Source organism: Microtus oregoni, unplaced genomic scaffold (genome assembly GCF_018167655.1).
Source record: "Microtus oregoni isolate MIOR12 unplaced genomic scaffold, Mior012 000027F_ref0000203, whole genome shotgun sequence".
Lineage (NCBI taxonomy): Eukaryota > Metazoa > Chordata > Mammalia > Rodentia > Cricetidae > Microtus > Microtus oregoni.
In genome coordinates, this window is record NW_024543086.1 from 33,513,010 (window position 1) to 33,533,529 (window position 20,520).

General features: G+C 50.3%; 1 protein-coding gene across 3 annotated transcripts; it reads right to left on the reverse strand.

Annotated features, from left to right (window-relative positions):
* Positions 1–620: 620 nt before the first annotated feature.
* Atg16l2 (autophagy related 16 like 2) lies at positions 621–13,302 on the reverse strand. Of its 3 annotated transcripts, XM_041676458.1 has the most exons (18): positions 12,779–13,302; positions 11,507–11,600; positions 10,065–10,167; positions 7,954–8,027; positions 7,586–7,837; positions 7,328–7,393; positions 6,947–7,057; positions 5,743–5,805; positions 5,100–5,208; positions 4,651–4,756; positions 3,872–3,942; positions 3,584–3,655; positions 3,380–3,500; positions 3,014–3,119; positions 2,187–2,336; positions 1,968–2,015; positions 1,706–1,807; positions 621–1,594 (listed from the first exon to the last, which is right to left on the reverse strand). In XM_041676458.1, exons 1-18 carry the CDS (start codon positions 12,903–12,905, stop codon positions 1,507–1,509), a joined length of 1,863 nt encoding a protein of 620 aa, XP_041532392.1. In that variant the 5' UTR covers positions 12,906–13,302; the 3' UTR covers positions 621–1,506. The 3 variants fall into 3 exon arrangements, with proteins under 3 accessions (XP_041532392.1, XP_041532393.1, XP_041532394.1); XM_041676459.1 differs by lacking the exon at positions 5,743–5,805 and having other exon boundaries at positions 12,779–13,301; XM_041676460.1 differs by lacking the exon at positions 10,065–10,167 and having other exon boundaries at positions 12,779–12,805.
* Between the last annotated feature and the right edge of the window lie 7,218 nt (positions 13,303–20,520).

The following is a 20,520-nucleotide window of genomic DNA, read 5'->3' on the forward strand; positions in this document are numbered from 1 at the left end:
TTGGGTTGAGGATGTACTTGGCAGACCGCTTTCCTGGCGCATACAAAGCCCTGGGGTTCAGTCCCCAGCACCATATGGGATGGGGTACCCATCTTTAATGACAGCACTTGGAAGGCAGAGAGAATCAGGTTCACAATCACACTCAGCCACAGAGGCCATGTTTCAAAAGAAAAGGTTGCAGGATATAACACAGAACAATTCGTGCCTGTGTTCGTGGCAGTGTGACCTGGAATGACAACCTTCATGCCTCACTTCTCATCTGTAGAATGTGATCCATCACAAGTGGTCAGGAGAAATGAATGAAGCTGCAGAGAGCAAGCCTGGGGCTGGGGTGATCCTCAATAATGGTGGCCACAGGAGAGAAGAATGAAACAATCGAACCTGTTGACCAGCCAACTAGTGACCCCTAGTGGCCAGAGAGCTGGGTCAGACTGAGGGCAAAGTTTCAACTGTAGGAATGGAATCTTGGACTATTGAACTTGCTAAGCAAGAGAATGTAACCTAAGCAAGAGAAGCGTTTCCTGTGGCTTCTGAGCCAGACATGGATACAGGGAATACTGTTCCTCTTCTTACACTTGCTCCCAGATGTAAGAAGGGTAGCAAACTGGAAGTGAGGGACTAAGACCTCTTAGGTAGGCTGTCCATCAAGGGATCCCAAAAGACAACCTGAATTGCCATTGGGACAGACAAGGACATTGAAGGCAGAGGAAGAAGCCTTGTAGGACAATAAAGTGCTGGATTTCTGAAGGCAGAAGGGGAACCATGGCCCCACAGGTGCTGAGGGCTGAGACAGTCAGTGCCTGCCATCCCCACACAGATGCTGAGGGCTGACCCCACAGATGCTGAGGGCTGAGACAGTCAGTACCTGCCATCCCCACACAGATGCTGAGGGCTGAGACAGTCAGTGCCTGCCATCCCCACACTGAGGCTGAGGCCTCAAGTTCTGAGCTACCCTAAGCCATCAAATGCATACTAGCCAGGGCTTCATACCACAACTATGTCCAAAACAGTGACGACAAACACTAGGCTTCTGGTGAGGAGAAGACTAGAGTAAAGGCACCTTTAGGAAGGAGCCCCAGAGACTGGCGCCGTGAGGGACAGAGCTAACACACAGGGAGATGGTGGCAGGAGGCAGGCAGCCTATCGTCCAGATGGAACTGCAGGCCAGGACCTGGTTCCAGCCAGGCAGGCCTCCCACCAGGATCACCATCCACCAGCCCCAAGAGCTACGGCCTTCATGCTGTTCCACGATTAGACTAGTACAGCCAATCTCCCCGGACCCCCCAAGAGCTTCAGAGGCAAGACACAGGTAGTTTTTTATCCATTTTGAGAAAAATAAACAAATAGAGAATTTTAAAAATTGTAATCCCTAATTGACACTTGATTTTTAAAAGGCCAGGTCCTGCCAGGCCCTCACATAACATCTACATTTGACCCAACCCTGACTCTGGAGTCCTTGTCAGAGGAAGGCTGTCCTCTGGCTTCTGGCTTCAGGGAAACTGTGCCCTATTGCCAGAGCACCACCTTCCTGCCTTGATCCACACTCACAACATGGTTCCCAGAGAAGCACCATGCCACAGCATTGACAGCAGCGCTGAAGAGAGGGAAGACAGACCTCAGAGGGCAGCAGGAGCAGGTGACGGGGCAGCTTGTAAGGCCTCGTATAAAATGGGCTCCCAGGACTGGTAATGATGGGTCCACTCACCAGTGGGGTCCCTCTAAGCTGCTCTCCAGTTTCCCGGTGTCCACATCCCAGATGTACAAGGCTCCATTTGAGGAGCCTGCCAGTGCATAGCTTCTGTCAGGGCTGTGCAGATCACAGAACGTGAGAAAGGGGTTCAGAAGCGCACACACGCGCGCACACACACATACACACATGGTCACAGAACGTGAGAAGGGGTTCAGAAGCGCACGCGCGCACACACACACATACACACGGCTCTACAGGCATGTTCACCCAGACACACCTGAATACAGCTTTGGTCCAGTCAGAACTGCATTTGAAGCCATCCGCCCTGAGGACAGAACAGGGCTGGAGTCACAATGCCAGCTGCTCCCACTGTGCCCGTCCTCCAGATGTAAGAAGGTGCCAGCACTCAAGCAGGTCCTAATCTAGAGGGACTACAAGGGAGTACCCCCCACCCAGGACCCCGCACGGGAGAGGCCCAACAGGCCCAGGCCGGTACCTGAACACCTGTCGGATGTTGCTGAGTCGCAGGTCAATGACCTTGAGTGTATTGTCTCGGGAACAGCTAAGCAGCTGCAGCTGGTCATGGCTGAGGTTTAGGGAGGTGACCCGGCCCTGTACAGGGATGACCTGGATGCAGTGGGGGCCCCTGGGAGGGTAGAGATGGAGAGGGATGAGGCAGAAGCATCCTAGATTCCTTCTGACAGGCTGTATATGGCCACTTTCCCAGATCACGTATTCCAGAGGCACCGCAGGCCAGGATCCTAGGGCTGAGGCTGAGACTGACTGGAGGGCTGGAGCCTTTAGAAGGCTTGGGAGTAACAGTGATAGCCAGGCATGGTGGCACAGGAATCTAATCACAGCTGAGGCAGGAGAATCATAAGTTCAAGGCCAGCCTAGAAAACGTTATTGAATCCTGTCTCAAAATAAGAACATAAAAAGGCTGGGAGTATTCTTGTAGCAGACATAAAGCCCTTGGTTCAACCCCCAGCAAAGAAGTAATCTCAAAAAGAGATGCATGCAGCAGAGACCTACAAAATACTAACCCTGCTGTAGTCAGCCACGCATGCTTACTGTTCGGCATATTACTTTAAGATGCTGATTTTGACTAGAACATGGCAATAATATGGGAAAGGTGCTTGCCTCCGTTGGTGATAAGGTCTGGGAAAGAATTCAGGGCTAATCGAGAGCCACTAGGGAGGTGGTACACTGTGCCCTCAAAAGACCATGGCCAGAAGAAACTACCCATTGGCAGCGCCACTGCCACACTTCCCCGAGGTTCTACAGCCCTTCCTGCCAAAACCACCCACGGCCCATGCCTGTCACCTGCTGTCCCAGAACCGGATCTTCTGGTCATTGTGGCCACTGATGATGATGTGGTCCCCGCACACCACGTCATTACAGTAGGAAAGTACATTGATGGTTCTGGAACCTGAGGGCCAATGAGGAGAGCCCAGAGTCTCAAAGTGTCACCAGCACCCACTAAATGTGGAGACTGTAAGGTCCAGGAGAGCAGTGTCCTTCCCAGCCTAGGGCTCACCCTACCTCTGAAGACCACAGTGGCCAAGAAAGCAGGAAGAGCACAGCAGTGAGTGACAGAGAAGGGAAATGGCATGAACCCCAGAGCCATCGCTGCAGAATAATGTAAGGCCCCCATGACTAGGAGTGAGGGCAAGTGGGACTGAGTCTCACAGTATGCACGCCCTAGGTCCCATTCCTTCACTGTCCGGTCGCGGCTCCCAGTCACTGCCTGGTGCCTTGTTAGCTTGAATTTGGCAGCTGTCACTTTATCCTTGTGTCCAGACAGTGTTTCCTGTCCTCACAAAAAGCATAGGTTAAGCCAAGCCCCCTACAAATCCTGAGGCATGACCCTTAACCCTTAGGCAGCCTCCTCACCTTGGACTGGGTCTCTCCCACCTTCCAGAGCTGGGCAGCCTGGTTGTAAGTAGCTGCCAAAACCTGGGAGCCCTGGAGAAAGGGAGTAGGAGAGGTCCTGGGCCATACTGGGCCTGGCAGAGGCACTGGCCCTCAGGCCAGAGAGCCAGGGTCTCCCAGTCACTGAGGTAGGGAGAGCCATGGCCAAAGTGAGGGCAGCTCCTCCAGGACAGGTTCTACAATACCCACAATGTGCCCTCAGACTCCAGAGCCCCACTGCCCCGTGTAGAGACCGAGGTGACTCCTTACCGAGGGGTCAAAATCCACACTGGTGATGCTGCCACCAGCTCCTCTGAGGGTCTGGTTGGCCTCCAGGCGACCTGAAAGCATAGTAAACGAGGTTATTAGCCTTACAAAGTAGAGGAACCAAGACACCAACCTGGAAGTAGATGGCAGGGTGGCTGGGTCTGGCCTAGGGCCTGGGCGGAGAATGTTCCCTAGGAGCAATGAGGCAGGTCACAGTGCTAGAGAAGACCAGAGAGGAGGGGCTGTGCCAAGCTAGCAGGAGACCCACTTCTAGGAGCCTCAAAGAGTTGGTGCTGGCCGGGCGGTGGTGGTGCCCACCTTTAATCCCAGCAGAGGATTAAAGTGGATCTCAGTGAGTTTGAGGACAGCCTAGTGTTGGTCACCTCACTGGTTTTGGAGTCAGAGACAGTAGGATAGGATGTCGCTATTCTGGGTACATCGGCAGAGTTAATGCCAGCACCGAGGAGGTATAAGACCAGCCTGGTCTACACAGTGAGCTCCAGGCCTGCAAGGGCTACATAATGAAGCCCTGTGTAAAAATGAAAACGAGGTAGCTTAGTAGAGCCAGGAAGTTGCCCAGGACCTGGCTCTGTGTGCTTTCAGCGTGGATCCTCACCTCCTCCCACCCTGCAGACCACTCTCAGAGCTGTCCAGCCACTATTCATAGACTATTCCAGCAGGGGACAGGGAGGACAGGACTAAGACCAGGGCCAACCCAAGATCAAGCTGAGAATGGGGTCTGCAGAAAAGTGCTGGGTTAACTTTCAGGAAAGAACTCTTACCTCCCACGACATTCCAGAGGTGGATGAGCTGGTCAGCCCCTCCAGTGGCCAGGAGGCTGCTGTTAGGGCCAAAGCAAACAGCATTGACCTCAGAGAGATGGGCATCCTGTTTAAAAAAAAAAAACAAAAAAAACAAAGAGGATGAGGAGAAGGAAGAAGAAGAAAAAGAAGGTATGGAGTTGGCACCCAATCTTCCCCATGCCTGCTGGTGCCCACTCACAGATGTTTCACATCTGCTTCTGGCTTGGCAGTCTGAGACCTTAAGTTTCAGATTTGGCCCCAGCAAGTCAACTAAGCCAGACCCCTGCTGCCTCTTGTCTCAGGCTCTCCTGTCTGTGTTCACTGGAAAGTGCTGTGTGGCTCCCACCACAGGGTACAGGCAAACTCCACCTGCTGGGGCCCACCCTTGAACATCTCATTAGTACCCCAAACACGAGGACCTTCCTTACCAAGACATCCTGAGCCTGGGTAGGAATCCGGGCAGACACACACACAGGGATGCTTTGGTACCGCTGCTCAGGTGCACCCCCAACTGAGTGCCCTCTCCTCTTCTTGAAACTACAGGGGTGGGGACAGAAAGGCACTCAGCAGAACCTGCTACATGGCTTTAAGCTCTCCTGAGGCAGCAACAAGCAGCAGACATGGCAGGCAGCAGCACGTTCCCCAAGGCACAGTCAGCAGGGCCACAACCCAGCTTGAGTAGCCCTGTAGAGAGGAGGGCACTGTACAGAGACAAGCAGCACAACAAAGGAACGTTAATGCCAGCTGGAATTTCAGTGTGGCATTACCGCTGCTGGGCTAAGTAACTCTGAACTAATCTTAAACATTTCTGAGCCTCAGTTTCCCAACTGAGTAGGCGTTCTTGATCAGCCTCAGGCTGGAGCTTAGTCCCCTGTGAGGACCCTGAATAGGGACAGAGTGTTACAAACCTGGAAAACAGTTATCAGGAGTTGGTCTTGAGCTATCCACCCAGATCCTGCCTGTGGGGCCCAACAAGCTGCACATACAGACAGGCATCTATGGATGACAGACCAAGGCTCAGGGAGCCTTGCAAGGGTGCCAATCCCTGCACACACGTGCACACACACTTACTCCAGCAGCCCCTTCACCACATCTACACAGCGGGACAGTGTCAGAGAGGTGGCCGAGGCAGACCTGCGGCAGAATGGAGAGACATACTGAGAGCATGGCTCATGTTGTCCCACCAGAAGACACTGATCCCTGTATTTTGCTAGGGACCTTTGAGGAGGCTCATGATCACTCAAGACAAGAACTAGAACTTGATTCACTGAAAAGTAGGAGAGCATTATATAGACTAACCAAGAAGGGTGGAGGGGAGGGAACCTCCCCAAGCCTCCACCAAGATGGGACAAAGAGTTTCATTCCCCACATGCTCACCAACAAAAGCTCCTCAGGGAAGGAGCCCCGGCCTGTGGAGGGGTGAAGGAAGAGAACGATGATCCCAGGTTGAGACAATGAATAGGGAACACTCCAGCTTGCTGAGCAGCCCCCAAAACACCAAGTAAATGTTTATGCTGAGACATCTAGACCCATTAGGGCTGACAAGAATTTGGGGAACCAGGATCTCTGTGAGTTCAAGGCCAGCCTGGTCTACAAGAACTAGTTCCAGGACAGGCTCCAAAGCCACAGAGAAATCCTGTCTCAAAAAAAAAAAAAAAAAAAAAATTAGGGGAACCAGCACCAGCATTTCATGATGGCATTCACTGTCCCAGGGACATTGATTCCTGAAGGAAAGACTTCTGGAAAAGCGTCTTCAGCCCAGCAAATGGGGAAGGAGTGGCAGACCAGTGACAGGTCAATTAAGATGTAGTGGAAGCCAGATCCCAGCTAGTGCATTTGAAGTCATTCTTGACTACACAGAGTTTGAGGCCAGCCTAGGCTACATGAGACCCCCCCCCTTCTCTCTCTCTCCTTCTCTCTCTCCCTCTCTCTCCTTCTCCCTCTCTCTCTCCCCCCCATCATTGCTCAAGTGTGAACACACTTTAACACAGGCTCACACTCAGGTGTGCTCACTAACCTTGCACACATGCAGTCCTTTGCTCCCACACACAAGCCTGGACACCTAACCCTTGGTCTTGTCCACTTTTCTCCCAGTGACTCTCCCACAAGACTATGGCTCACCCTAACAGCCCTGGTTCTTGAAAGTAGACAATAGAATAACACTGCCTGCTTCCAGACACTGAGATCTCTCCACAAGCTCGCCCCGATCCTGGAAGAAGACATGGGCAGCCTTCTGGGTGGCAGCCAACTCAGGTAGGAGTACCTGTGTGCTCACCTGAAAGGCCTCTTCCATTTCTCACAAGTCTCTCTCTCCAGGAGCTCAGGCACAGCAGGAGCTAGAGGCACAGTCTCCTCCCTGGTCCCACCTTCCAGAGTGTCTGGGATCCTGAGAGAGAACCAAAGCAGGCCATCCCTCTCTGCCCCAGCAGCATACAAGAAGACCCGATCCCCGGCGGCTAAGACCACGGTCTGGCCTCCGTGACCACATATATCTCTACACCTGTCCAGGGACCTGTACTGTGCACATAGGCACCCAGGAGTTACCTGTAGCCACTTGTAGGGCAGCAGGAGTGGGTGGGGGTAGACTGTAGGTGGTGAACACATTCTGGGGTAGTAACCCAATACCAGAGTCATCCCTGTCCCTCCCCATTCTTACTCGCTGACGCTCACAGTCCGCTTAGCTGCTCTCTTCAGCTCCTGGGACACCCGAGCTTGGTTGGCCCTGACAGAGAGAAAAACCTCCTAAAGGCTCAAGAAGATGCTTTACAGGGAGAGTGCCCCAGCTTAAGTGGATCCCTTTTGATCAGTGCGAGGCCGTGACCACCCCCGCCCTACACAACCCCACCCCTCCACCCCCATCCTCTCAACTAGGCCGCCTAGGCTGCCTCAAGAGGGCGTGGCCCAAAGCATTCACCTCTCTCGGCGCTCGTTACGCAGATTGCACTCAGCGGCCGCGCGTGCTTTCCGCTGTACGAGCCGCTCCAACAGGTCCCGTGCCTCTTCCTGGAGCCTGCGCAAAGCGGCCTCCTGGTGCGCTGCTTGCTTGAGTAGCATCTCGTAGGCTTCTCTCTGCGCCGCGTTCTCTGCCTGCCGTTCCTCCAGCTGCCGGACCTGCTGTGCCCGCGTCTCCCGTACCTGTACAACGCAGGCCTGCAGGGCTTCTAGCCTGCAGGGCGGAGACGGAGGAACGTCTGACCCCCAGGTCTAGGGGGCGCTTGAGGACACTGGGGAAAGTTCTAGGGGTCCTTCCCTTACCCTAACCGCGCCCGACCCTCATCTCACCTGCCCTGCCGCTCTTCCAGCTGTGACTGCAGGGTTTCTAGGGCTGCACTCTTTTTCACCACCTGGTAGGCCATCTGAGGAGGACAGAGGACATGGGCGCCTCTCCAGGGTAGGCCTAGTCAGCCATCACCCCGCTATGGCGTTCCTGACCTAAGCTGCGAAAGGTTGGAAGCTGTATAGGGACGCCCCCCAGCTCCATGGGATCATTGTCAGAGCCAGAGCCCTGGAGTCTGACCTTCGAGTGTTACTCCTAGCTGTGTCCTTCATTTCCTCATTGGCCCTGCGGTAGGCGGTTAACCTGCAGCAAGCGGGATCTGCCCCACGGCAGGGGAGTGCTTTCCTAACCACTAGGTAACCCAGAACATAACACCAAGATGAAGCATCACCATTTCCGTCTTAGTGACGAGGATGCTGACGGGGAAGTGACGTATCCAAAGTTATACAGTTAAGTGGCAGACCCTTGAACCCAGGCCACCTTAACTACATCATGCTCCATATAAAGTACCAGTGTATTCATGGCTGCGAGGGGTGTTGTGTTCCGTTTCCCATCTCCCAACACTTCGCTTCCTAGCCCACCCCCACCACTGCCCAACCCAGTCAGCACCCAGAGAAGCACATGAGACAAAGAACAAGAACAGACTAGGGCTGGGCGGTGGTGGCGCACGCCTTTAATCCCAGTACCCGGGAGGCAGAGGCAGGCGGATCTCTGTGAGTGTGAGGCCAGCCTGGTCTACATAGTGAGTTCTAGCACAGTCAGGGCTACACAGAGAAACCCCGTCTCAAAAAACCAAAACCAAAAAAAAAAAAAAAAAAAAAAACAGATGAGGAGTGCACCACCCCGACTCAATCCTGCAAGATGAGGCTACCTCAGTATTCCTTCAGCTGAGAGCCGAGAACCACAGGGTGTAGGGTGCAGCCTCACCCTCCCCTTTTGGTGCTGAAATCCTAGGAAGAACAGATCCCAAGGCAGCACTGTGCCCACCAGTGTGGCAAGAAGACCAGCACCAACATCTCTGGCTCAGGAAACGATGGCAGCTGGGGACTCTGACCCTTCCTCCCCAGAGCCTGAGGAGCAAGCCAGGGCTGCTCACCTACCATGACACAGCTCAAGAGGTCCGGAGAGGGACCTGCACAGGCAGGACGCTCATCCAGTCCATCATAAACCAATCACAACATTTATCTTTTTGGGTTTTTTGTTTGTTTTTTTTTAATATTATTTATTTATTATGTATACAACATTGTGCCTCCATGTATGTCTGCAGGCCAGAAGAGGGCACCAGACCTCATTACAGATGGCTGTGAGCCACCATGTGGGTGCTGGGAATTGAACTCAGGTCCTCTGGAAGAACAGTCAATGCTCTTAACCACTGAGACATCTCTCCAGCCCTTGTTTGTTTGTTTGTTTGTTTTATTTGTCTTGGTTTTTCACGATAGGGTTTCTCTGCATAGCCCTGGCTATCCTGGAACTAGCTCAATTGACCAGGTTGGCCTCAAACTCAGAGATTGACCTGCTTCTGCCTCCTGAGTGCTGAGGTTAAAGGTGTGGACCCCCCCCACCACCACCCCAGCTCATTTGTCATTTTCAATACTGAGAAAGCCAATCACCGTCTCCACTTCCCTCACCTGTCACCTGCTTTCAAAACTCAAGTGGATAGAGATGGAGACGGGTAAGTAGTTGCCAGGGATTGGAGATGTTCTGCTGTGACTGAAAAGGATAGCAAGACAGCGTGGAAACAAAACTGCAATATCCTGATCGTTACGCAAATCTGCATGTAATAATGCCACACCACTGTCAAATTACAACCCCGTGGCACTCTGGGGAGAGGCTCCCGAATGACCTTGTGTGATTAGTGCCTCGTCCCAGTCTCCATGGAAACGCACAGGGCCAGGTCTGTTTATGGTCACACTCCCTGTCCCTTGGATGGTCAATACACAGTTCTTGAAACAATGAAGAATCACAGAATGTAGCTTTGTGTGGGTGAAGGTTCAAGTCCAGGGTCCACATCCCTAAGCCCATGACACTCCTCTGCTACTATAAAGTTGTGGCGCCTTGGCCAAGATAACGCAGCAAATACAGGCCCACTCGCTGCTGGCTTCCCCACCCTGCTTACCTCACCACAGACCAGCTGCAGTCCCTTTTTCTCCTCCTGCCACTTCGCCCTCAGAGAGGCTGCTGATGAGACTTGGTCAGAGCCAGGCCCAGAGAACTCCCCCCTGACAATAAAAACAATTCACAGTACCTCCTCTCGCCCCAGGGCCCAAAATGTACCCTAAGAGTGCCCCATAAAAAAAAATTGAAGAGCCATTAGCTTTCTCTTAGGGTAAGTGGAAGCCAGACAGAGAAAGAGCAGTCTCAGAAATACGTTCTCCTACGGAGCAGAGGTGCCTTTAATCCCAGCACTCAGGAGACACACGAAGGTGGATCTCCATGAGTTCAAGGCCAACATGGTCTACAAGAGCTGTGTAGGCAGAGGATGCTTGCTTGTTCCTGGCAGCATAGAGCAAGGCAAAAGTTCCAAGCAGAGATAGAAGAGAAAAAAAAGGCAGAGTCAGAGAGACGCCATGTAGCTGTCAAGGGAGGCAGATGCTCCGGAACCTTAACGGTAAACCACGGGCCTAGTGGTAAAAAATAAAATAATAGAAATGGGTTAAGATGTTAAGAGTTAGTTAGAAAGAAGCCCAAGCTATTGGTCAAACAGTGTTGTAATTAATACAGTTTCTGTGTGATTTTGGGGGGTTGGGGCAGCCGGAAACGAACAAGCAGTCCCTGCTTACAGAGCTAGTTCCAGGATAGCTAGAGCTGTTAAACAGAGAAACCCTATCTCAAAAAACCAAAAAAAAGAAAGGAAAAAAAGCACCTGTCAGCCAGGTGATGCACACCTTTAATCCCAGCACAAGAGCACTTGCTTGCTTCCCCAGAACTCAGGCTAAAACAGTGTTCAGCCTGAGCTACATAACAACACGGTAAAACATAGCTCAGGGTTGGAAAGATGTCTCACTCGGCACACTAGGTGTCTTCACCTGAGTTTGGGCCCCAGCACCTGCACTAAAACCTACCACACTTTGCCAGAGCTAAGAAAGTTGAACCAGCCCACTATAGGTTCAGTATAAGACCTTGTCTCAAAAACTAATGTGAAACGTAATTAAGAAAGATGTACGATGTTAACCTCCAACCTCCACAGATGTACATACAAATAGCACAGATACACACAAGGAAGCCAAGTGTGGGGCGCTGACCCTGAGAGGTGAAGGCAGGAAATTGGGGTTCAGGGTCACTTTTAGTCTGCACAGACTATCTCCTCTTATCATTCTGTCTCCCATTTCATCCCTGCTCCTGTGTTCACTGCCTACGTGGAACAGGTAGCAGCACCCTTTCTGTAGCTATCAGGTAAGGAACAGGGAGCAGGAACAGAATTGCAGGACTGGACAGGAGGCCAGCGCCGAAAGACGAGTCAGGGTATTAAACAACTGGCTTGGGGAGAACTCGGGGGCTGTCTACCGGCTGAGGAGGTCCCAGGGCGAGCAGCAGATAGGCAGGCCTGAACAGACTCACCAGGAGTCCAGATTCGGAGTGGAGACGACTTCCTCTGACTTCAGCTTTTCTGAGAAGTTGGCTAGCAGGTCAGCCTTCTCTAGGAGGTGGTTATCTGGGGATGGAGAGGGCACGACTTCATCTCCACAAGGGGCAAAGTCTGAACGCAGAGCACCTTGAAGCTAACACCAGCCGGTGGCCTCCAGTCAGTCACTTCCCCTTCAAGGCCTCCACATTTTCAATTAAGTAATTCTCACTTCCACCCAGTAGCTTCCCCCTGGCCAATACTGAAACTCCTTGAGCAATTATCTAGCAAACCTTCCCAGGTTAGGTGGTTTGACCTTGGACCCCCCCCCACACACACACACCCCTTCCGCCTTTTTTTTTTTTTTTTAACCAGTTCCAGGGCAGACTGGGGTTGATAAACTCACGCCACAGGGTCACAATATGCCTCAATTACAAGTGACAAATCCGAGGACAAGGACTTGAATTACCCATACCACAGACCTAGTTCCCCAAACTTGTAGCTCCCATAGAAGTCTTGGGGACCCTCCCTCAAATAGCCCCACCGCCCATTAGAGCAGTTGGAGAACTGAGAGGCCAAGGTGGAGGCATACGACCCCAAGAAAAGACCAGCCCCTGGAAAATTCCAAGGAAAACCAAGTTCGATTGCGTGGGCGCACCAAATGAAGCAGCATCAGGGACTGTGGTTAGACTTTCGGCCCCAAATACACAGTCGCAGTTGACCAGAGGCAGTAAACACACTCCGGTGTAGCTCGGCTCGAACTGCCACACCCCCTCCTGACCGGCCGTCGGAGGGCTTGACTTCCGCCGGCACAACCAGCACGCGAAAGAAGCCCAGGTCCCTTGGGGGTAAGACCCACTCGGCACTGAGGTGCTCCACGAACCCAAGCCAGGATAAACTATCAGTAGCAGAATCTACCGAGGTTTCGCTCCTTCCTGTCGGCCACGAAGGCAGCTCTGGCCACGCCTGCCTCCCTTGACTGAACTTTGGGGACCAAACGGACTGACCAGGCCTTGCCCTGGGGACGGCCTGAACGGGGCAAACCCAGCAGCACAGAGAGACGGAGCTTGTGTCTAGGATGCTCAGGGGAAGCAGAGCCACGCCTGGGCTGGAAGCGGCAGGCGGGGACCCTGCTCAGCACGGAGACGGGCGTAAACGGGTTCCCGATGCAAAACCGGGAAACCGAGACCGCGCCGCTGCCCTCGAGTCCCCGAGCGGGGAGCCCCTTCTCAAAGGCCGAATCCCTGAGCCCCCCGGGGCGCACTCACAAGCCGGCACTAGCTCCAGGAAGAGCGCCTTTTGCTTGCGGTCCCGATGCCGCAGCTGCCGCACGATGTGGCGCTTCCAGACGGCAGCGGGCGCGCAGGGGCCGCCAGGGGAGCCGGGTCCCGCCATGGCCGCCCAGTCCCGGGCCCCAGCACCGGGGCGGGTTTTCTCGGGGACTCCTGGACGTCAGGGCGGCGGCGGCGGGGAACCCCCGGGCGGTACCAAGTGCGTCCTGGGGGAGGGCTGGGCGCTCGAGGCCCCTCCCTCGAAGGCGCTCGCGCCTGTGCCCCGGGGTAGCAGCTTCCCTGACGCCTGTGGGCGCGTCCGGGGCGGGGCCTCGGGGTCGCGTTCCTTAACCTCGCCGCGCCTGGACCAGGGTGGAATGCTGAGGATGCTTTTCGCCGCCGCCTCGCCTTGGAAGCAGGAAGGGGAGACCCTGCCATCCCCGGGACAGGCCCAAGCATTCTAGCAGAAGAGACTGCCTAAAAGAGCCCCACTATCGTCAAATGGTGACATCGGAGTGGTGTTTATGAGTCATCAACCAAGAACCTTAGCCAGAGAGAGAGGGGGAAAAAAGAAGTCAAGCCCCGGAAAGAAAAATAAACAAGTTTGATGACTTAAAAATTACCAATGCAAGCCGAGAGTGGGAGTACCTCAGTGGTGGGGGATCTTGCGAGGGTGCAAGGGTCTGGGTTGGTTCAGGGTCCAGAGCTTCAGGGTTGGAAGGACTGGAGGAGCAAGATTTAGAGGCCCGTTTTTGTTTGGCCGGGCGGTGGCGCACACAGCCTTAGTCCCAGCACTGAGGAGGCAGAGTTGAAATAAGAGCACAGACAGCTCTTATGGGTAAACGTGACAGTGAATCCTGGGCTCACAAATAACTGGAATAAAACTGTCTCCAGCAAAGTGCCTATCCGGAGTTCTGCAGTGTATGCTGGAGCAAAAACTCAGTACTCAGTACTCAGGAGGCAAAGGCATGTAGATCTCTGTGAGTTTGAGGCCAGCCTGGTCTACAGAGCGAGTTCTAGGACAGCCAGGGCTACCCAGCAAGACCCTGTCGCAAAGCACTATAAACTGGCCGTAGTCCCCATGTGTCTGTCTTGGATGCGCCCCACTTTTGTATGTGTGCCCAGTGTTCTTGCAGGAAATCTGCTCTGCTCACAAATCATATCGAGGAGTACTTCCTTCCCAGGCCCTGCACAGAGCTGAGGTGCCCGCGACACCAGCCCGCCCCGGCCCCTCCCTGACTCCACCTCACCCCCAGCTTTATACAGGATGCTGCATCTCTCAAGTAAGAAGTCGTGTTGAGGGCAGGTTTTCTAATATATTTTTAAAATTATTTTTAATAATATGTATGCATTGCGGGTATGTACACAGGAGTGTGGATGCCCGCAGAGTCCAGAGGCATCAGAGTCCCTGGAACTGAAGTTACAGGCAGTTTTGAGACGCCTAATGTGAATGCTGGGAATGGGCTCACCACCTCTGGAAAACAGCACCTGCTCTTAAGAGCTGAGCCATCTTTTCAGCACTCCTAATACGTTTTTGACTCACAAATGCTGCCAGAAATGTTTAAATGATTTTTGTCGTTTTTGAATAATAGATAATTCCAAAAGTACGGTGACATACTTCCAGCTCTAAAAATTTTGTTTATTTATTTTTTTGAACTGTTTGTTTGCTTATTTTTACCCACTGAGTCCAGTTAATGCTGCCTGTGTGTGGAGTAATCCACTGGAACATGGGGAACCTAAGAGGAGTCACACCCTTAAAAATTTATTTTAAGTGAACTTCATATTTTTTTAGAATTCTAAATATAGAAGATATTTTCAAAGTTTATCATTTCTTTTTTACTGATTCTTTGGCCATTTCATACATATACACATACAATGCATCTTGATCATATTCACCCCGACTCCTCTTCCGCTCTTCTAATAATTTTTTTGAGGTGGTTTCTCTTTTTCTTTCTTTCTTTCTTTCTTTTTTTTTTTTTAAGTTTTTTCACAACAGGGTTTCTCTGTATAGCTCGGCTGCCCTAGGACTCGCTCTGTAGACCAGACTGGCCTCAAACTCACCAAAATCTGCCTGCTTCTGCCTCCTGAGAGTTAGGATTAAAGGAGTGTGCCACCACTGCCAGGCTGCTAATAAATTTTATATAAGACTATGTAGGCAGAAGACCTCAGGCTCACCAATCTGCTGCCATCCAGGCCCAAATCCAATGCCTTGAGTCGGTCCACCTCAACAGCTACTCCCTTCTATAAGCTGTGGGAGCATGGAAGACTGACTCCTACAGAACCAGATAACGCCCTCGTTCTGCTGACGGCCCCCAGCTTGGAGCTGCTGAGGCTGTAGCCCGCTGCTGTTTGCCCTGCTGGTAGATGGTGGGAAGGGGCAGCAGTGGTGCTGCCTTCAGGCTACAAGCACAAAGGCGGAGCCTGGGGAGCCTGGGGAGGCCAGAGGCTGATATTGAGGGCTGGAGGTGTCTCTTCGCAACCTGTCCCTAGGTGGCCTGCCTAGCCTCAAGATCACCCTGACGCTGGGCAATGGTCCGGTGTTTATGGTGCACCAGAAACCAGAAACCTTGAACCAGACCAACAACTGGTGGCGATGTGTATCTGCATGTAAAACTGCTGGACAAAAAAGTATCCTGCGTGGCACACTGCATTTTCCAATGCCACTGTGACGAGAGAATGCGCCACGGAGAGGTGGGAAAGATGGAGGGACAGAGACGAGCTTGGATGTGGAGAGAGCAGAACTAGAGACTCGACAACAAAGACGGGTGTGAGAGGCTGTGATCGTGCGGCCGCTCTGCTGCCAGGGGCCATGTTGATGTAGGCAACCTGTGCCACCTGAAGCCAAGCTGATGTTCGTGAGCTGGGCTGCTGCCAGGGGCCATGTTGATGTAGGCGACCTGTGCCACCTGAAGCCAAGCTGATGTTCGTGAGCTGGGCTGCTGCCAGGGGCCATGCTGGTGTCCTTGACCCATGTTGCCCTGGAAGCCACGTTGAAGTCTGATCTGTACCACCAGACACGGTACTGAGGTCCACAGCATGTGCTGATGCAGGGGATCATGTGGCTATCCATGGTCCAAGTTCACCAGAAGCCATGTGGAAATCCAGGATACACGCTTCCCCTGACAGTGAAGGGCAAGGAAGCTGCTTTTGCTTTGGCATCCATGACTGCAGACTCAGAGTTGAGAAAGAAGGACATAGAAGGCTTCAGTGATGATCCCTATCCTACCACCACCACCACCACCCCCCAAAGTAACAGCCTAGACAGGGAACCACTGACGAGAACTCTTTTAAATTTTGATAAAGATTGAAGCCTAGCTCTCCACAGCTGAAGGCTTCTGTCTAGGGCACAGATGAAGAAGGACTCAGTTTCTTTAAGGGGTTACCTACTGGGAGTTTGACCATGTTTCAGTATAGGCAACACAAATAGGACTTGAGGGTTTTTTTTCTTCCTGGGGGGGAGTCACAAGGTGGGGACAGATCAGGGAGGACTGGAAAGTGAGTGGGATTGGGGTGCATGATGTGAAATTCCCAAGTAATCATTAAAAAATTAAGAAAAAAACATGTAAAGACAAATTTCTATTTTTCTGACTGGGTGATCTCTATCTAAGAAACATGTGGTTCACTACATGTAAAAATGACAGTATAATGATTTAAACACCTAATGTACATATTTGTTTATTTATTTATTTGTTTGGTCAGTTGATTTGTTTTACTTGTTCTGTAGACCAGGCTGGCTTCAGAACTCAAGAGATTTTCTTGCCTCTGCCTTCCAAATACTGGGATTAAAGGTGTGCACCACCACCTCCCCAGTGACCTAATATACTTTAAAACATGGTTTGAAACTTTCACTGGGGCCATAATCTCCCAACAGCAGTGATTGTTTAAAACAATTCAGTCAAAACCCTGTAATATAAGGATAGACTACAGGCCAACAGAACACAAATGAGACCACTTGTATCTATGGATATTTCTTTTTTTTTATTAAATGCAGGCTACTTTCTTTTTTTTTTAAATATTTTATTTATTTATTATGTATACAATATTCGATTTGCATGTATGCCTACAGGCCAGAAGAGGGCACCAGACCTCATTACAGATGGTTGTGAGCCACTATGTGGTTGCTGAGAATTGAACTCAGGACCTTTGGAAGAGCAGGCAATGCTCTTAACTTCTGAGCCATTTCTCCAGCCCTTTATGGACATTTCTATTTTTTTTATTTTTGTAGCTGAAGTGGTTTGTATAACAATGGCTCCCATAGGTTCATCTATTTGGATGCTTAGTCATCAGGGTGTTGCACTACTTGAGAAGGATTAGAAGGTGTGGGCTTGTTGGAGGACGTGTGTCACTGGGGGTGGGCTTGGAGGTTTTAAAGCCCAAGCCAGGCCCCGTGGCTCTCTCTTTCTGCTGCCTGAAGATCTGAACGTAGAACTCAGCAACTTCTCCAGCACCATGTCTGCCTATGTGCCACCATGCTCTAGCCATGATAATATGTGTATTGGTGTTTTGCCTGCTTATATGCAAGGGCACCATATGCATGCTATGCTCATAAAGGTCAAAAAAGGATATCAGGTCCCTTGGAAATGGAATTATAGGTGGCTATGGGCAACCATATATACACTGGAAACTGAACCCGGATCCTCTGCAAAAGTAACAAGTGCTCTTAACCCCTGAGCATCTTTCTAGACCCTGTTCTTGAGACAGGATCTTACTATGTTGCCCAAGATGGCCTTGAATGCATAATCCTCCCGTTTCTGCTTCCTAAGGGACAGATTTTACAAGCCTGTGCCACCATGCCCAGCTAGATAGCTTGAATTTTTAATACGAGAATCTCTGCTAGGTGTGGTGGTGTATTCCTATAATCCCAACTCCTCAGGAGATTGAAACAGAAGAATCAAAAGTGTAAGGTCACAGCCTGAGCAACTTAGTAAGCCACTGTCCCATAATTGAGCAAATAAACAAAATACAAGGTAGATGTGGTGGCACGTATTTGTACTAGCACTTAAGAGGCTGAGGCAGTAGGCTTGCGAGAGTCCAAATCTGTGGACTGAGAGATGTCTCAGTGGTTAACAGCACTAATTGCTCTTGCAGAGGACCCAGGTTTGGTTCCCAGCACCCATATGGCAGCTCACAACCCTTTGTAACTCCAGTGTCAGGGGACCCAACACCCTCATCTGACCTCTGTTTGCACCAAGCATATGAAAGAAGTGCAGACATGCAGGTGAGTGAAACACCTATACACAAGAAGAGTTCAAGTCCACCCTGGGCATAATAGTGAGTTCCAAGGCAGCCTGAGATAAGAAAGAGTTACTGTCTCACAAAAAAGAAACAAAAATAAAAAAATATTTAGGGGTAAATCTCAGAGGTAGGGAATATGCTCAGCACACACAAAGCTGGGATTCAATCCTAGTAGCAGGAAAGAAACAAGGGTGTCAGCAAAAGTGTGGAGAAACTGGAATTCTGATGCTTTGATGATAAAGTGTATAATGGAACTAGTCATGGGAAAACTATTTAGAAATTTTTCATAAAGTTAAACAATGACTGTCACATGACTTATCAATTCCATTCCTATGTATATACCACAAAATTCAAAAGTAGGCACTGGCAGATACCTGCATATTCATTTCATAGGTATTTTTCACAATATTCGACCATAAAGACAATGCAGTATCCAACAACTGTTGTGAAATAATCTTTTTGTACATTGTGAAGATGTGTCGCTCTGATTGGTTTAATAAAAAGCTGAACAGTCAATAGAATTTCCAGGCACAGAGGACACTGAGAAGAAGGGCAGAGATACCAGGAGGCTTGGAGGAAGTAGCATGGGCAGTACAGAATAAAGGTAACTGAGCCACATAAAAGAATATAAATTTTAAAAAAGATATGGGTTGATTTAAGTTAGAAGCGCTAGTTAGAAGAGACCGGCAGATCTCTGTGAGTTCAAGGCCAGCCTGGTCTACAAGAGCTAGTTCCAGGACAAGCTCCAAAGCCACAAATAAACCCTGTCTCAAAAAACAAAACAAAATTAAAAAAAGAGCTAGTTAGAAACAAGTCTAAGTTATCAGCTGAGCTTTCATAACTAGTAATAAGTCTCTGTCTCATTACTGGGGAGTCAACAATCCTGATGAGAAAGTCCAGCTACAAATGGTACCCAGTGTGGGGCCATGTATTTCCACCTAAGACCAGAGAAAGCTTAAAAAAGGTTACAAGCACACAAAAACAGTGCCAAATGTGACTTCCTAGTCCCACAATCTCTCATGCAGGCTGCAGTCAGAGGGCTTAAGAAAAAAAAAAGAGCTCTCACTTTCCATCTCTCTCCCTCTCCCTCTCTTCTTTCCCCTTCTCCCTTTCCTTTTCCCTCTATAGCCCACTAAATAAATTCTATACCCCCTCAAAATATAGATAATCATATAAAAAGAGAGAAGTAATAAAAAATAAGCCATATAAGGATGGAATTCTTTTTTCTGAGATGGGATTCCTCTGTGTAACAGCCCTAGCTGTCCTGGATTTAGTTCTGTAGACCAGGCTGGCCTCAAACTCACAGAGATCTGCCTGCTTCTGCCTCCCAGGTGCTGGTATTAAAGGAGTGCACCACCACTGCCTGGGAGGAATTTGGACCTTACATGGTGTTTTATTAATTTTGAATTTTTTGAATGCTATTAAACAGACACTGGGTTGTGTAAGGGACTGCTGAATTAAAGCAACCCATATACTTTAGGAATGGCATAATTTTAAAATCTCGAAGTCAAAAAATATAATATGTTGGGGAAGAGGTGATGCTTTTGCTGCTATAGAAAATGAAAGGCTATGGATTCCTTTCAGGATAATAGAGATCAGATTTGACCAGAGAGTCCTCCTGACTATCTTGGTTACAGACATGGGGGAGGAAACCAAGAAAGACTTCAGGACAGGTGACATATATGCTGATCCCTCTGCATAGGAATAACCTGGAGACAGATGGATGATAAATCTTGTTGGCTACAGAGTCCTCATGACTTATTATTGTATGCCATCCTTTTATGTGGCATGGACAGAGAGTTATAGACGGTTTGGTTATGCAGTCCAAACGGACTAATGAAGTTGACAAATGCGTTTTACCTGCTCAAACATAGAACAACAACAAGATTAACTTTAACTGATTGTGCACACTACACATTCTTGTGTTCATGCAGATGTGTGTTACCTCTAAAAGTTTGTATATTTTCAAGACAGAGTTTCTCAGAGTTTCTCTTGGTTGTCTTGGAACTCACTTTGTAGACCAGGCAAGCCCTGAACCACAGAGGCCCACCTGCCTCTGCCTCCCACGTGGTGGATTAAAGGCGTGCACCACCACCACCCAACTACTTTGTGTGTTTTCAGAGCAAGGGGACCAAACGCCAATGAAAAGGGGTGGCCCAGGTGATCCCACCTCTCGTAACGTCTCTGTTACAGTTTCCTCAGGGAGCTGCGTCCAGAACAGCTTCAAGGACCAGGGAATCGAGGGGGGTATATCTGACCTGTTTAAGGTGAATCCTCCAATTCAGCTCCCTGGAATTCACAAGAATTCTTTGGGTTTGTGAGAACAGAACTTTTAGACACATGCATTGTATAAACAGTAGCATATTTATGTCAGAATGACTGTAACAGATATTTTTGCAAAATGAAAAGTATTTTTAAGACTATGGAAGGCAGTGTGAGAGAGAAATTTGATAACTTTTATTTGTCCTCACACTTTTATAACTTGCAGGTCTTGTATTTGTATT